The sequence below is a fragment of the Phascolarctos cinereus genome, unplaced genomic scaffold (assembly GCF_003287225.1).
Source record: "Phascolarctos cinereus isolate Bilbo 61053 unplaced genomic scaffold, phaCin_HiC Scaffold_8;HRSCAF=390, whole genome shotgun sequence".
NCBI lineage: Eukaryota > Metazoa > Chordata > Mammalia > Diprotodontia > Phascolarctidae > Phascolarctos > Phascolarctos cinereus.
This window is the reverse complement of record NW_027556291.1, coordinates 463,278-479,077: the sequence shown is the minus strand read 5'-3', so window position 1 is coordinate 479,077 and position 15,800 is coordinate 463,278. Positions and strand designations below refer to the sequence as shown.

The following is a 15,800-nucleotide window of genomic DNA, read 5'->3' as shown; positions in this document are numbered from 1 at the left end:
CCCTACACCACCAGCTGTGGCCAACTTCTTGAGGAGTTGTGCACGTTTGTATGTACCTCCAGCTCCTGGTGGGGGGTGGGGGGTGAGAAGGAGGCTGTTCCTGGGGCTTCAATCCTGCCCCTCCACTGGGAATGCATAAGGCTGGAAGCCAAGGGTCCTTCCTCCTCTCCCTGCTGGCCCATTCACCCACAGTACAGTGAGATGAAATCCCCTTCCTTCAAACAATCAAAGCACTTTTCGATCACATAACCCCCCCCCCAACACTGGGCATCTGGGACGCCCCCCTCCCCTCCCTAGGACTTTCCTTCTTACCTGGCTTGTCGAGACAGGAAAAGGAAGGCCCGGCTGGCCTTCAGGTCCTCACCTCCCACGTGTGACCAAAGGGGCTCTTTCCCTGCCCAGCCTCCCCCCCCCCAAAAAGGGCCAGAGAAGGAAATGCCAGGGCAGAGGCGGCTTTCCAAAAACCATTGCTAACAGTTTTATTTCTAACAAGAGGAAAATAATAAAATAAAATTAAAAGAGGCAACTGCGGGAACGACGTGTTTCCTGTTGGTTTGCTTGGTTTTGTGGGGGAGGGGCAGTTCCTTTGTTTCTTCCTCCCAACAAATGGATGAGGTGGCAGCCAGAGCTGCCATCTCTTGTCCCCTTACAACAAAATCCCAGGGCATGGGGGAGAGGAAGCGGGGTGGGGTGGGGGTGGGGGGTGTCGGGGTCAGATGGCAGGCTGCTGAGGCCTGTGGGAGCAGCACCAAAGAAGCTTTCTTCAAACCTCCCAAGTTAATTAAAAAGAAAACCATTAGGATTTGCTCATCAAGGGCTAGTTCCCCTCTCCTCCTTGCCCTTGGGGGGTGGGGGGCAGGGAACAGAAGGTTAGTGGAAGCCTAGCCTAGAGAACGGGCCAAGAGCTCCACACCCCCAGGCCTAGCGCCAGCCAAGCTGGCGTCTGTCCTTCCCCACTCCTGGAATGGTGCTGGCTGGGGCCAGAGGAAGAGGGGAGGGGGGCAGACCACAGGCCTGCCCATCCAAGGGAATGAATGCTGGTAGGAAGCTAGCCCCCCTGGGAAGGAGGGGACACACAGGAGACAAGGGCCCAAGACCCCTAGAGGCCAGCCCTGCCCCCCATCCCGGCAGGAGCGCCCGGGCAGGCCGCAACCCCAAGTTCTCTCTCCCTCTCCCAAGGTGTGTGTGTGTGTGGGGGGGACCAGCAGGGGGTGCAGGGACACGGGACGGTGCACATGTCCAGCTCCAAACTGTCACAATTGCTGCTGTTCAGAGGGACAAGGGGAGGTGGGCAGGGGGCAGATGGCAGAGGGGCAGGCAGAGGGCCCACCTCCCTGGCTCCCTGGCCTCACCTCCGGCCTGTTCTGGCTCAGGGGAGGGCTGGAACTCCGCATGCCACCACCAGGGGGAAGGTCCTCATCCCCGGCTCTGGTCCCCTCGGCCTCCCCTTCCTCCTCCTCTTCCTCCTCCAGCATCTCCTCTGCCTCGGTGGTCACTGGGCCCCGGGCTCTCTTTGGCTCCAGCTCCTCCCTGGTCACATCTGTGCACTCGCCACCTCCAGTACGTTCCCCTTTCCGCCGCCGCCTCTTCTCTGGAGCCCGGCTCCGCCCTCGAGCGCCTTGCCTCTCCGCCTTCTCCAGCTGAGGATGTGACAAAGCAATGGGGGTGGGTTGGTGGCCTCAGGCAGCCCAGCTCCCCAAAACCATCCAGCCCTCTGAGCCTCACCTCGATCAGCGTGCGGAGCCGGATCAGGTCTGGGGGGCGGCCGGCCTGCAACAACTGCCAGATGCTATGGTTCTCATCCAAGGTCACCTCAAGCAGATCCCCCTCCATCATCAGCTCCTCCAGGGGGGCCCGGGCTTCCTCAGGCAGCTCGAGAACAGGACCTTCCAGGCGGGGCAGCAGCGAGGACAGCAGCTCCAGGTCTGCAGAAATGGGCATGGCAAAAGCTCGGCTCCACTGGGCCCTGACCCCCAATTCCCCCTTGCCAGCCAACCCCAGAGACCCCTACCTGAGCCGCCCCCAGGGCTGGCCTTCTCAGAGCTTTTCACAGCATCTCCATTCTCCAAAGCCATCTGAGGCCAACAGAGCAAAGGGAAAAGGTGGGAGTGAGAAGAAAGTGAGGGAGCCAAGGCCTTCCCACTGCCCCCTACCCCAAGAGGCTCCCTGCCGGGGCTTCCTCACCTGAAGCTCATTGGCGCTGCTGCCGCTGCCACCTCTGCTCTCCCTGAGTGGGGCCGAGGCCAGACTGCCAGGTTGGGGGCGAGGGGTGGCCGGGGACCGATGCAGTCGCTGCCGGAGCTCGGCCAGACGACCCAGCAGCGCTGACACATCCCTGGATGCCAGGGCCCGGCGGGCCCTGCCCTGCCAGCCGATGGCCCGCTCAGTCAGGCACTGCAGGGCCTCCCCCTCAGGCAGTCGAACTGGCAGCTTCTGCAGAGCTACCAGAAGGGCCAAGATGGTTTCTAGGCGAGGTCGGCGGGAACGCATGCAGAGTGGGCAGAGGAATTTAGTGTCCCACTCCCACCAGGCCAGGGGAGTGGGGCTCAGGGGCCGGAGCCCACTGAGGCGTGGTGCTGACACGCAGCAGCCATGGAACCAGTCCCTGCACAGGTCACACTGCAGGGCCCCCTCACCCACTGGCGCCTGCCCGCATACACAGGACAGGGACTCAGGGGAGGGCACAGCTGAGGGGGGCCCGGTAAGCTGGAGAGCCGATGGGCAGGGCTTGGCTGCATTGGCACGGCGCAGATGTAAGATGCCCTCCTTCTCTTTCTGCTCGCCCTCCTTGAAGGCCAGGATCTGGGCCCCAGGGAAAGAGACAGATGGTACTTCAGCAGGCTGAGCCAGCCCTTCTGTCCAGCCCCCCATGGCTCGTGGGGCCACAGGGAATTGCAAGAGGGAAAACTGGAGGGTTGCCCTGCCCCCCCCACCCCCGCCCATGGTGCATCTACAACCCTGCCCCTGGCTCCCCTCCTCACCACAGAGCCTGGATCTCTGAGGTCCTGGGCAGACAAACCCAAGAGCTCAGTGTCTGATCTGTAGAGGCCCTGCTCTTTCTCCCTCTTCCATCGGTCTCTCTTCATGCTCTCTGAGCCAGCATCTGCACATGGACACAGCACCTGGGCAGGAGTTAGGGCATAAACAAAGATGAGGCCCAACATGCAGGGTAGCAGACTGGGAGGAAGAAGAGAACAGGGCCTGCCTCACCTCGAGCAGGGTATAGCAGGAGTTCTTCTTGAGGAAGGTCTTGGAAGCCTTCTCCCGCCAGGAGTGGGCCATCAGCACCTGCAACTCCAGCTGCCTCAGTTCCTCAAGGCCCACGGGCAAGTCCCGGCCCACAGCCACCAGGCCCTCCAAGTCATCCAGGCACGGGTAGTGATCACCATTCTAAGGAAGAGAACAGGGAACTGCCCACTCTTGGAAGCCCAAGCTCTTGTTGGACCCCCTCCTTGCCACCACAGGGTCAAAGTGAAGCTGGCCAACTTCCTGCCTTCTTCCACCTCTGCCTCTCTGACACATCTCCCTAAATAATGGCACAGCTAAAGAACAGGCTAGAAATGACGAGGGGGTGTGGGAGGCACCCCCAGAGCCTCACCTGGATCTCATCCACATCTGCAATCCAGGCCCGGGCCTTGCCAAGGGCCTCTTTCAGGGCAAGGATGTTGGGCAGGTGGACAGGGAGGTTTTCAGCCTCTCGGATTATGGCCTCAAGGGTGGCAGGAGGGTGTTTTTGCCTGGCAGGGAAAGAATGCAAGTTGTGGAGATTGCTCCCTCTCAAGAGAAGGGCCAGGGCCCCTGGTGCATGGGGGCTGGGGAGGCAGCAAGTGCCTGAGCTGGAAGGTGGGGAAGGCCTGGAGCCCAGAACAAAGGGGTACCCTGGCCAGGCTAGGGACACCAGGATGTGGTCCAGGGAGGACAACGGGCCTTCTCCCCCCAGGGCTCAGCAGTGCTGAGTGGCACAACGGGTGTGGTCTGAAGAAGCCAGAATGGAACCCAGGGAAGGCCAGGGAGCGAGGGGGCACCTGGCCTCGAGACAGAGATGGGCCTTCTCCTCCCAGCGTTCAGCGATGGCAAGCAGCTCCTGCAGCTCGGCCCGGGCTTTGTCCACAGCAGGGCTGGGTGCCACATCAGCCCCCGATGCCAGCAGCCCCTGCATGACTGCCAAGGTGCCCCGCTGGGCCGGGGGTGCCAGGGCCCTCTTCACCTCATCCAGCCAATGGGCTTGCTGCACCTGCAGCTCCAGCTGCTCAGCCTCGGGCACCTCCACGCCCAGGCGATGAGCCTGCTCCAGCAGGCCAGGCAGGTGGCCCAGGCTGGCTGGCAGGGAGGCCAGAGCTGTCTGGGCCTGGGCCTGGAAAGCCTCCGCCTGCTCCAGGATGCCCTGTGTTTGGAAAGGGGGAGGAGAGAGGGAGGAGAGGGGAAGGGCTCATTCCCCAGCCTGGTCTTGGCTCCCCTTCCCACAACTGCCTTCAAGCCCAGCCCAAGGCCCACCCAGGAGGGTTCCCTCCTCACCTTGACCTCCCCAATCTGATGCATGGCACAAGGCAGGCTGCTCATCTCCTCAATGAACTCACGGAGCTCCTCCAGGGTCAGCTGTGGGGTTGCCACCCTGGGGCCCCGGCGTTCCCCACTGGGCTCCACATCCCCTGGCTCCTGGCTGCTGACCAGCCTCAGGGCCCGAGAGATGCAGGCTTCAGCCTGGTGCAGGCAGTCTTTCAGCCGCTGCAGGAGCTCGCTGTGGGGGAAGCGGCGCTCCCGGGCCTCGGACTCCAGAGCTCTGAGCTCCTCCAGGCCTAGGGAGAGCGCCAGCCCGTGAGCTTCGGGCTCCCCACAGGAGCCCCCCAGCCCCCAGCTGTCCCCCACTTACTGCGCTTCCGCCCATCCTCCAGTTCCAGGGCAGTGCGCACTTGGCTGGCCCAGGTGTCAAAGGACTCAGCCCGCACTTTCAGCTTATGCAGCATAGCAGGTAACTCATCCAGTGTGTATCGGTATCTAAGGGAAGAGTGTGCCCAGAGCTGGCATCCTAGGACTTCCCTAGATGCCCACCTTGGCTATTTTCCACCCTGGCCTTCCCCAGGCTAGTTCTTTCGTTAGGAATCCCCTCCTCCTTCCTCAGGACCCCTTTAAGACTCAGCAAGCACCCCCACCTTCCTTCTGCCAGGCCTTTTGTCAGCCTTCCCCTCCCCCTGCCCCTTCCCCACTACTGCAGGCACATATGACAACAGCCCTTGATGGTTTGTTAAGGTCTCTCCAGGCAGTTTCCTTGGATCCTCACAATGACCCTGTGAGGCAGGTTACAGCTGAGGAAACTGAGGCAGAGGGGAAGTGACTTGCCCAGGGCCACCCAGCCAGGGCCTCCTGGCTGCCTCCCTGGGCCCAGCAGCCCATTCACCTCAGATACTGCTTGCTGGTGGGGCACTTGCAGAGATCATCAATGTGAGAGAGGCAGACAAGTCCATCAGGGCAGTCATAACAGGCCAATGCAGACAGGAAACACGTTGTCTTACACTTGGCACACTGGCGCTCATCATCGGGGAGCAGCTCAAAGGCTTCCCGCTCTGCCTCCGTGATGCCCTGTGCACACATGGCGGAGGGGGGAGGCAGGTCATAGGCTGCCCATCTCCCAAGGCCTCACACAGCCCCAATGACAGGCAAAGAACACGCATGGAAAACTTGAACAAGCCTTCAGCAAAGATTTGGGACCCACGGGGGAAGCCCAGCAGCCTGGCAAATGAAGAATGTAAGGGGGGGGGGCAGGAAAGAGCTTCAGGAGGCAGAGCTGCTGAGGCCCACCTTGAATCATGCTCACTGCTAGCACTTTCACCACCAAGGCCCACTGTGCCCAAAGCTTTCTGGGGCTCTGCCATCGAGCAGGCCCAGTGAAGTCAAGAGAAAGCAGCTGTCGGAGCAGGGCCAGCCACAAAACCAAGCCAAGCACACAACACATCCTCTCTTGGGCATGAGCAGCCAGGCTGTTGTGCAGGGAGAGGGAAGCATCAGCACAACTGGGCCCCGAATCTACTCAGCCAGTGTCTAACACATGGTGCTTAGGGGAAGTAAATCCCATTAATCTTGACATGTGCATTCTAAAGGATGCAGAAGATCGAAGGGAGCTGATGGCGGGGCCTTCCAAGGAGGGCCGGAGCTTCCATTTGATGGTGGGGCCCTTGTGTCACAGCGCTCACCAAGGCTTACAGCGCACACAAAAAGGGAGAAAGAAGCCTACGGGGAAGTCTCCAGAAGCCCAGGCTCTCCCCCATTCAGTGCCAACACTGGCAGAGGGGCTGAACAAGTTGGTGCAGAGATTAGCCACAGAAACAAGGTCCAAGACAGGCACCCTCCACAGGATGCCAGCACAAGGGGCAGGAACCAAAAGCTCCCCCATCCTCGGGGACTCCCATTTGGGCCTGACTTCATCTGTAGAAGGAGGGGGCTGTCCCTTCAGCTCCTCTGCCACCCCAAATGAAAGGCTCTTGCTAAACATTCCTAGTTCCTTCAAGTGAGCCTAGCGCTCCAGAGTTAACAAGAAGGCCCATGACGCCCCTCCTTTCCTGCTGCTGACACTAGGCTGTTGCCACTTCCACACACCACGCCCACCCTGAGCTTCAGAAAGGGATCTTTGCAGCCCAAGAAATACAAGCTTCCATCCACCTCTATTCATCTTCAGCCGGCGTTTCAGGCCCCTTGCTCATTGACCCAACGTTTGCATGTGACCCCACAGCTTGGGGGGGGGTACCATCTATAAATCCAGCTGCAGGCCCCAAGATCTCCCTCCCTCTGAGCTGACACTGACCCTCAGTGAGGCTGGCATCTGTTGCCACAGCCAGACGCACCCTACCCTAAAACTGCTTCTCTTCCTCCTCCTCCCTTCCCTGCAGACGAATGGGGCCCTTATCTACTCCATGCCAGCCCTGGACACCAAATCTCCTGGGACCTCCCTTAGAGTGTGTGTGTGTGTGGGGGGGTGTCCTGTGGCCAACAGGCAGATTCTTGGACTAGGAGCTCAGCCCAGCCTCCCGGGAAACGGCAGGGTACTCAACCAAGCCACCACCGCCCCGCCAGTCATCACCTTCTCAAGCAGGGCCTTTCGAAGTCGGCGCTCCTCCTGTACCATGATGAACATTTCCTTGTGCACTGCTGCAGCCAAGTTCAAATCCAGCTTCTCAGGGCAGGCTGCCATCTTACAGATGAGCTCTTCGTGGGAGAAGACGCAGTAGCGCCGGAGACGCCGATAGTGTTCGATACATTGGCGCCCTGCAGGCAGCTGGAGATGGGAGGGTGAGCCTGGCCTGGGCCGACCCCCCACCCTGCCAGGCCCATCCCACGCTCCCCCGAGCAGCCCTGGCCCCAGCTTACCCAGTCAGCAGTGCAAAAGTTGACAGCCTCAGCAAAGTTGTAGCCCTGGTTGAAGCCACTGTGGTACGCTCGGGGAAAGGTGATGACAAATTCTCCCGCGCACTGGTTGGTGCGGACAACCTGAGAAAAACAGGATGGGCTCGGGGGGGGGCCACTCAGATTTGGGAAGTCAAGTCAAGCTGCGCCCTAGTCTCATGGAACTGCCTTCCTGGTCCCCAGGTGGGGGAGAACTGAGGAGACCCAACTGACCAAAGAGAAACGGGGCCAGAGATATCTGGGTTCAGACAGACCCAGACACAAAGTGCCCTACAGAAAGCAGAGGTTTTGCTTGGGTTCCCTGGAGACCAGCAAGGATGGGAGTTTGCCAGGAAGGCTACTCCAAGAAGCTCAAGAGACAGAGGCGAGGAAGAAAGGGGAAGACTGCTCCCAGAAAGTGACACAGGCGGCTGGGCCCTAAAGTGAAGAGGCACCACCTCAGACGCCACAGAAAAAAAAAAAGAGCAGAAAGGACATGCCCAAGCTGACCGACTCTAGATGGAGCCGAGGGACTTTGGGGGAAGTGGAAGCCACCCATCTGCTGTCCTGCCTAGATTGCCCAGAATGGGAGAGGAAGGAGTGGCAAGATGGGCCCCCACAGGGCCAGAGCACTGACCGGCACGCCATGCGCCATGAGCGTGTTGGGATTCATGAGTGTGACCAGCTGATGAAGGAGGTCGGGCTGGCTGTCAAACAGCTCTGGTGTGAGCTTCTTCATCACCTCCTCCAAGTGCTCAGCTGCGAATGACGGAACACCGTACCACGTCTTAGGCTCTCCCCTGCCCACAGGGTAGAAGGTGGTCAAGGGCAGGGCACAGGCACTCAGGGACAGCCTGGCCCTCCCTGAGCCACCCTGCTGGGTGCCTGCCTGCTCACCAGTGGAGGTAGTTAATGGAGTAGCTCCAGTGGTCCTCAATGTGCCAGCAGAAGGCTGAGAAGACCATACCCACATACAGCCATGGCACCTTCATGCCTGAGATGTCGGCATTGATGTGGCACAGGACCGACTGCTCCAGGACGGGCATGACATTCAGGTTCCAACCACTGGCTGCATACTCCTGGAGAGGGGCAGGTATGGACTGAGTCCCCAGGGCCTTCCCAACTGGTGGTGCCACGAGGGCATGATGCAGCCAAGGCTTCGCTGTGGGCACCTGGGCTAGCCTCCCTTCCTCTCCCACCCTCTGAGCCTCACAGATGGTACAAGAGTGGAAAACTTCTTAAAGCCCCAAGATAGAAGGAATGCATGTGGCTTCCCTGTTTTTTCAGAGGATGAGTTAGAGGCTTCAAGATGAATTGGTTTGTGCTGGGGTATGTGCACCTGCCAGGTAGGTGGCAAGAAGCCAAAATGTGCCCCTGGGGCCTCACTGACTCCCATGGAGCAATCTCAGCCTGGCAGCATCAACATCTGTAGTGCTTGAAAGTGAATGCCCCCCCAGCTGGGAGGGGGCAAAGCCAGGCTGGGCCCAGCAGGGAATTAACAGTGACCAAAGCCCAACTGGACCCAGCCCAACCCTCCAGAGACAGCCCCTGATCCTGGGCCCTAGCCCGCACCTCCTCCTCAGGGGATAGGTGCCGTGTGCTGTCACTGATGGGGAAGCCACTGCCAAACTCCTTGGAATGGATATCAGCCCCATACTCCACGGTCACATCTTCCTCAATGCTGTTCACGAGACGCCAGAATTCCTTCTCCACTAACTCTGTGGGTACCATCTAGGGGTACAAGATAGGGTGGGGGTGGGGGGGGCAGAAACAGGCTTCAGAATACCCAGCCAACTCCAGCCTTAAAGCCCTCTGCCCAGAATCCGCTCAGCCCAAGGCACATACATGCACAGGCATGTTGAAGTAGTCAGCCTTGAAGGAGTCAGCCATCTCGCCAAAGCTTTGCAATGTGTATTCCCGCGTGGCCTGCTCAAAGCCAAAGGCCTCTGGAGGGCGTTTACATTCCTGCAAAGTAAGGCACAGCCATGGGCTGCGTGGCTTGGTGGCTAGGATGGCAGAGCCGCTGGCAAAGGGCCCAGCCTTCCTACCTCCCACCTCCTGCGTCAAGCACCTTACCGCCATGACACACTTAGGGCAGCGCCAGATGCCCTTGGGGATCTCCGGAAGAGGGGGGCAGAAGGCAAAAGATGTGGTAGTTGTCATCACAGCCATCGCACAGCAGGAGCTTGTCATCTTCGTCCCCTCGGGTACACATCCGGCACACGTACGACTCAATCTGGCCACATGGAGGGAGGGCTCACTGTCCCATCTGCTCGAGGTCCACCATTCCCTCCCTCAGAGGGCGCTTCTAGCAATCCTGCCTCACCAACCTAGGTCACTCAGCCTCTGCCAGAGTCCCCTCCCCCCCCTGCCCCGGACACCAAAGTACTCACTCCATGCCCCCTTCTGCTCTTTAGGCACATGCGTAGGCCCCCAACCTGCCCAGCATGGTCCTCCTCCCTCTTCTTATCCTCCTGACTCTTAGCCTGACCCAAGGGCTGAGGCTGGGGAGAAGGGCTTCCTTACAAACTGGGCATTGCTATGACTCCTCCTCAGCCTCATGGTCATCTTGGTACACGGTTCAGGGCTGTGGCTCAGCTCCTCTTTGCCATCCACGAAGGCTTTAGGGGAAGCTGGCTCCAGCTTCGGCTCGGTGCCCACCCCCTCTTTCACCACCACCGTAGGGGGGCACTCGGGGCCATCCTTATCTGGGGAGGACATCAAGTCAGTAGGTCTTGACGGCAGCAGTCTCCCCACCCCCACCCTGCTGCCCGATGGCCACCTTACCCTTCTTTCGAAGACTCTTGTCCTTGGCCATGAGACCCAGGCCCATCATCTTCGGGCCAGCCCCATAGATCTGTAGCTTCTTCAGCTCAGGGTTCTTCTCAATGTCCTCCTCAGTGGGTTCCGGCTGAGGGAATGAGAGGAAGGGAAAGCAGAGGGAGACACATCGTGTGAGAGTGGCAGGGAGAGGAGGGAGGGAGGAAGGAGAGGGAGAGAGAGAGAGAGAGAAAGGGAAAAAGAGCAGGCCAACTCCAAGACAACACCCAGGGCAGCCGCCGTCGCTGGCCTGTGGCAGGATGGCAGCCCCAGTGGGCCGGAGTAGCCGGGTGGTGGGGGCTGCACTCACATCAGGCTGCAGTCTCTTGGCTCGCCGTCCGTAGCTGTTAAACTTGGAGGGCTGCACCGACTGCCGCAGAGGGATGCTGTGGGGCTTGTACTCTTTGTCCTTCTCTTCACTATCGAACGGACGCGTGTTACACTGCTGGAGGGGGAGGCCATTGCCTGGGCATCAGTAACCGCCAGCACCCAAAGCCTTGGCTGGGGAGCCTCCTCCAGAAAGTCCTCCCTGACCGAACCCTTCTTCCCTTCCTCTCCCTTCTCCTGTACTTTCTCCCCTTGACTCAGTTTCCCCAACATATTTGGTGCAGAGCCCAGCCTCTAAGCACCTCAGTCCCAGGCCACAACTAGCCAGGGAATGGGGGTGGGGAGCCCCACTGCAGGCAGGCAGCCCCTGGGTGACACGGGAGGAGGTAGGCCAGGACTAGTAAGGGCTCCCAGGTGCCAAGCTTCCCAAACCAGTTCCAGGCGGGGAATCCGTATACCAAGCTGAGGTGATTTCCCCACCCAGTCCATCCTTTAAGAGCAGAGTATTGCTTCAGCCCAATAAGGTAACAGGAGACTAAGGGCTGGGCTGGGACAGCCCAGGTGCGTGTGGGGTGGGGGCAGGAGCCTTTCCTCCTTCCTTCTCTCCCTCCCTTACCACCAGATTGGCTCCAGACTGGTACATCTCATAGGGGTAGACGATACGCTCGTAGTGAGAGCGCAGCAGGGAACCAATGTTCTTGCCCGCTGGGTAGTTGAGGCGCTGGGCCACACGGGCCCACCGGCGGTCCTTGCTGATGGCCTCATAACCCCCCTCCTCTACCACAATCTAGAAGGGAAAACATGGAGGGAGAGAAGTTACAGGCATCCAGAGATCCAGCTGAACTGAATCCCCTCCCCTCCTACCCACCACATGCCCACTCCCTCCCACCACTTGGCCCAGCAGTGGGTGCACATCCAGAGAGGCTGGCACTCCCTGCTCGAGCTCAGAGGCCCAGGAGGAGGAATGGAGCATACTTTGCTGAGGCTGTAGAGGTCCAAGATGCGCCGCTCCACATTTGGGATCTTCAGGGAGGAGCCCTGGATCTCCCAGAACTTGGCTATCTGGTCCAAGTAATTGAGCTTCACCCTGGTCTGGGCCTGGGGAAGTGGGTTACAGCCACATCTGACACACCTGTTCTGACCTCCAGGAGGCATATCCAGTGCCCCTAATTCCCCCAGTTACGTGGCCTCTTCTTAGGAAGCTGCTAATTAGGGAATCCCTGGGAGAAGCACCAGGCCCCCAGGCTCCCTCCTGGCTCACTGTCAGCATTCTTGTGGTAACAACAGCAACAAGGACAGTAACAGCAATATGGCTACATAGTGCTTGCTATGTCCCAGACACCGTGGCCCTCACAACATTCCTGGGAAGCAGGTGCAGTTCTTGTTTCCATTTTACAGAAGAGAAAACTGAGGCAGAGATGAAGTGACCAGTCACAAAATTCCTGACCCTAGGCCTACCACTCTATTTACTGTGGCGCCACCTAGCGGCCACATGGGCTCATTTGAGCCTCAGGAAAACTAAGGAAATAGACCCAAAAAAGGGTGAGGCCTGTCTCTAGGGCTGACTCAGTGTCTTCTCTGAAAAATGAGAGAAACTGCCTCTTGCCCAACTCCCAGAAGTAAATAAAGAAGGAAGAAAGGTGGAGGGGGGAGGGCATAGAGGGCTCCAGGCATCCTTCCTGCCCAGGCCCCCAAGGCCTGGGCCCTACAGCTGCTAGCCTTGACCACGGAGCAAAACATGAGCCTTTCCCCAAGCCTTAGGAGGTCAAGGAAGTTAACTCTGTTTCCCCCAATAGTCAGAGGGAGAAACTGAGGACTGCCCAAGGCAGGGAAAGGTTCCTAGCCTAGAGATAAGGGATGGCAACAGGCCTATCCCTCTCCTTACATTCCAGGCCAGGCCCTCACCCAGGTTCTGGTTTGTTTTGTTTGTTTGTTTTTGGGGGGGGGGGTCCTGTTCCCCCTTGTCCCTTCCTGAGATGTCAGACCCCAGCCAGAGAGGGCAGTGGAGCACACATCCATCTTAGTCACATCTGCCCACCAGGCAATGTCTGCTCTCAGGCATGAGCGTGTAGTGAGGTCCCTGGAGATAGTAAGAGAAGCCTCAGAGCACTCTTAGGGTGACAACCCGGAAAGGTACCTAGTTTGTGTCTTGGTTTTTTCCACTTTAAGAGAAAGAGGATTGAAAGCAGTGTGAAGAGCCTGGATTTGGGGCTTGGAGAACCCAGATGTTGAAAGCCACCTGTGGCTTGATCTGAGCCTCACTTTCCTCAGCCAAAGAGAGGGCTCACAGGGGGCTGTCAGAGTGCCTCTAGCCAATAGGATAAGCTGTTCCAAGGTCTCCTTGAACACCAGGCTTTTTTGGGATGCCCTCTGGACAACATGACCCAGCTCCCTGGCCACCCTGAGGCCTTTCAGAACAAGGGCTAAAAGGCCAGGAGCCCACTAGATCAGCATTAAGCCCAGGCCTCCTCCTATCCCCAAGCAGGTGGGCCTCATTTCATCAGGCCAACCAGGCCATCTTGGTCTGTCTGTCCTTATGTCTGCCTCCACCTCCCACCCCCCAGCCCCCTCCCTTTTACCTCCAGTTCATTCAGCCTCTGGATCCGGGGGGTGAACCTGAAGTTGTCCACTTCCACAGCAAAGGGAGGCTGCCAGTCCTGTGGGAGGAAAAGGGCCAGGTTTAGTTGGGTATGTCCCACCACGGGCAGGGGCAGAGACAGCTATAGGGAAAACCCAAGTCAGGGTTCACCCCATGCTAAAGAAGATACATAAGGATTGTGTCTGAGTACAGATCAGACCGTGGGGGCTCTGGGCAGTCAAAGGGCCTGGGGGCAAGACTCCAAGGGTGGGTCCAGGGAAGAGGAAATAAGAGACCAGAAAGGGCCTTTGGGGAAAGGGAACAGGAGGAAGGAGGACTAAGCTAGCTCTGCCGTGCCCAGGCCCCACTCCCAATCACTTTGCTCCCGTTCCCCCCTCACCTATCAGGCAGGAGGCCCCTTCCCTAAATTCCAACCCAAACAGAAACTATGAAAGTGCCAGAGACGATATCTGGTACGATGGGTTGCCCAGAGCTACAGAGTCGATGCCAGAGTTGAGACTCGAACCCAGCCCTTTCTGTTTCTAAGGCTAGCTCCTGCCTCTCCACCACTACATCACCCTTCTGAAAGCTAAGTCAACAGGCACAGAGACACACAAGAACACAGCTCAGAGGTGCTCTCAAGGTCACAGGGCCATCGACCTTTGGCTCCCGTCCTGTTCATTTTTACAAAGGAATGACCATGAGACCCAGCACTCCACTTGGCAAGGCCAGAGGCAGCAGGGGGCATGCATTTATTTAGGCCTCAGGCCCAGCCAACTCTGTCAAGTAGGGGGGCTGGTGGCTCAGCACTTGGTGCCCATGCTCAGCAGCCACCGCTGTCAGTTCCCCAAGCAGGATGAGCGACAGGCGCCTCTTCTCTCTCCACCACCACAAAGCCAAGAAACCGAGTTCAACCTTCTAGGCACACCTGAGTCTGGACTGAAATCAACTAAGAAGAGGGCCAAATTCGAGGCCGACAACGCGCAGGACGTCCCTGGGCAAGGAACAAGTGTCCGTATGCTATTTCCCTTGGCAGCATCACAAAAGCTACCAGAGAAGAGCTTGAGATGCCTAAAACGCCTCCTCTTCAGGCCCCACAGATAGGTCTGTCCCAGAGCTGCGGCAGGCCTGAAGAAGAAGGGCTCCCAGGCCCAACGAAGCGGAGGAATCCTGAGGAGAGGGTGGCTGGGCCAAGAAGGCACTCCCGCCATCTCCCTCAACAAAGGCCACAGGGTGTTGGGAAAAGGCTGGAGGCCTGGCCTCCAGTGCTTTGATCCACAAACCCAGAGCCTCCCTGGGGCACTATTTTCAGGCTGGACACACCTGCTCCTTCTCCCCATGTGGAGGACCCAGAGAATCATCAGCAATCAGTGCTGCTCAGGTAGGAAAAGGGGCTCCTCAGATGGCAGGTGGCCGGGCCCGCAAGTGGTTAGTGCAAACGCAGCTGGGCCCGGCGAGCACTCCCGGAAGTGCCAACCCCGATCGGGCCGGGGGCTTTCACTTGTTGCCCCTGCAGTTGGTCTATGAGCCAGCTAAAGTGTCGGGGGCCCCGAGGGAGGCCGGCTGGGCCTCGATCTCACCGGGGGCCCCTGCAAGTGGAGCCATCCCCCTCCCCCCGCCCCGGCCCGCCGCCGGCTCCAGCGGCCTTTCCGGAAAGGCACCATTCGGCCCTATCTCTTTCGAGATCCAAAGAGAGGAAAGAAGACGGCAGAGAAGGCCGCTGCCTCGACCTCCCTCCCTCCCTTCTGGGACTCGGACTCGGGAGGACTATTCCCCCTCCCCAAGCCGGTTCCGGGGGCGCACGCGCACGGGCCGGCCCCGGGAGGGGGCGCGCCCGGTCAAGCCGAGGAGGGGCGCCGCGCGCGCGCGCGCACACCCCCGGGGCCTGGGGCCTAGGCCCAGGCCCGAGGCCCGAGGCCCGAGTCGAGGCCGAGCGAGCGCGCGCGCGCCACCCGGCCAGCTGGCCGGCCTGCCTGCCTCCGGCCGGCCTTCCCCCGCTCCGCGGCCCGACCCGGCCCGCCTCCTCGCTCACCGGCGGCGGCCGGATCTTGCAGATGCCCGACTTCTCGGCGATGGGCCGGATCTTGGCGATGTAGCCCAGCGGGTCCCGGAACTCGGCCCAGCTCGGCTCGAAGACGGGGCACTCGGGCGGGGGCACGAAGTCCTCGGGCCCGGCCTCCATGGCGGACGCGGGGGAGGACGCGGACGCCGCGGACGCCGCCGCCGCCGCCGCCAATGCGGGAGCGGACCAGGACGAAGCCTGGCGCGCGCGCGTACGTGCGTGCGTGCGCGCTACCCGGAGCGCCCCCGGGCCGCCGCCGCCGCCGCCGCCGCCGCCGCCGCCGTGGTCGCCGCGCCGCCCCCGGTTCCAACCCCTGCCGCCGCCGCCGCCGACGACGACGACGCCGCCGCCGCTGACGCCGCCGTCGCCATCTTGGGTCGGTCCGTTCCCTTCCGAGACGCTGAGAATCCTTCCGCCGCTCCGGCTCCCGGCCCCGGCCGCGCCGAGGGGCCCGGTTGGGGCCTCGGCGGATCCCGGGGTAGAGGAGTCGGGGTGGGGGGGGTTGGGAAGGGGCGGGGCTGTGAAGCTGCGGGAGGTTCCGGCTTGTGGGGGAGGAAAAAGTCCCTGAGGCGAGGCGGCGGAAAGGTACTAGGGATGATAAACAAAAGCCGGATCTTCTTGAGCCTGTGGCTGGTCGTG

At 60.1% G+C, this 15,800-nt stretch overlaps 1 protein-coding gene across 1 annotated transcript; it reads right to left on the bottom strand.

The window, feature by feature from the left end:
• Window positions 1-454: 454 nt before the first annotated feature.
• Window positions 455-15,420, bottom strand: KDM5C (lysine demethylase 5C). Its single transcript, XM_020976470.2, is given in 26 exon segments — window positions 455-1,640; window positions 1,726-1,925; window positions 2,012-2,075; window positions 2,185-2,802; window positions 2,982-3,122; window positions 3,211-3,390; window positions 3,599-3,737; window positions 4,026-4,384; window positions 4,516-4,796; window positions 4,871-4,995; window positions 5,396-5,577; window positions 7,073-7,267; window positions 7,360-7,479; window positions 8,012-8,174; window positions 8,272-8,453; window positions 8,947-9,105; window positions 9,220-9,339; window positions 9,451-9,507; window positions 9,509-9,610; window positions 9,901-10,082; window positions 10,162-10,285; window positions 10,505-10,639; window positions 11,138-11,308; window positions 11,497-11,619; window positions 13,101-13,178; window positions 15,132-15,420. Coding segments are annotated over 26 exon segments (4,737 nt in total). The 5' UTR covers window positions 15,282-15,420; the 3' UTR covers window positions 455-1,253.
• Between the last annotated feature and the right edge of the window lie 380 nt (window positions 15,421-15,800).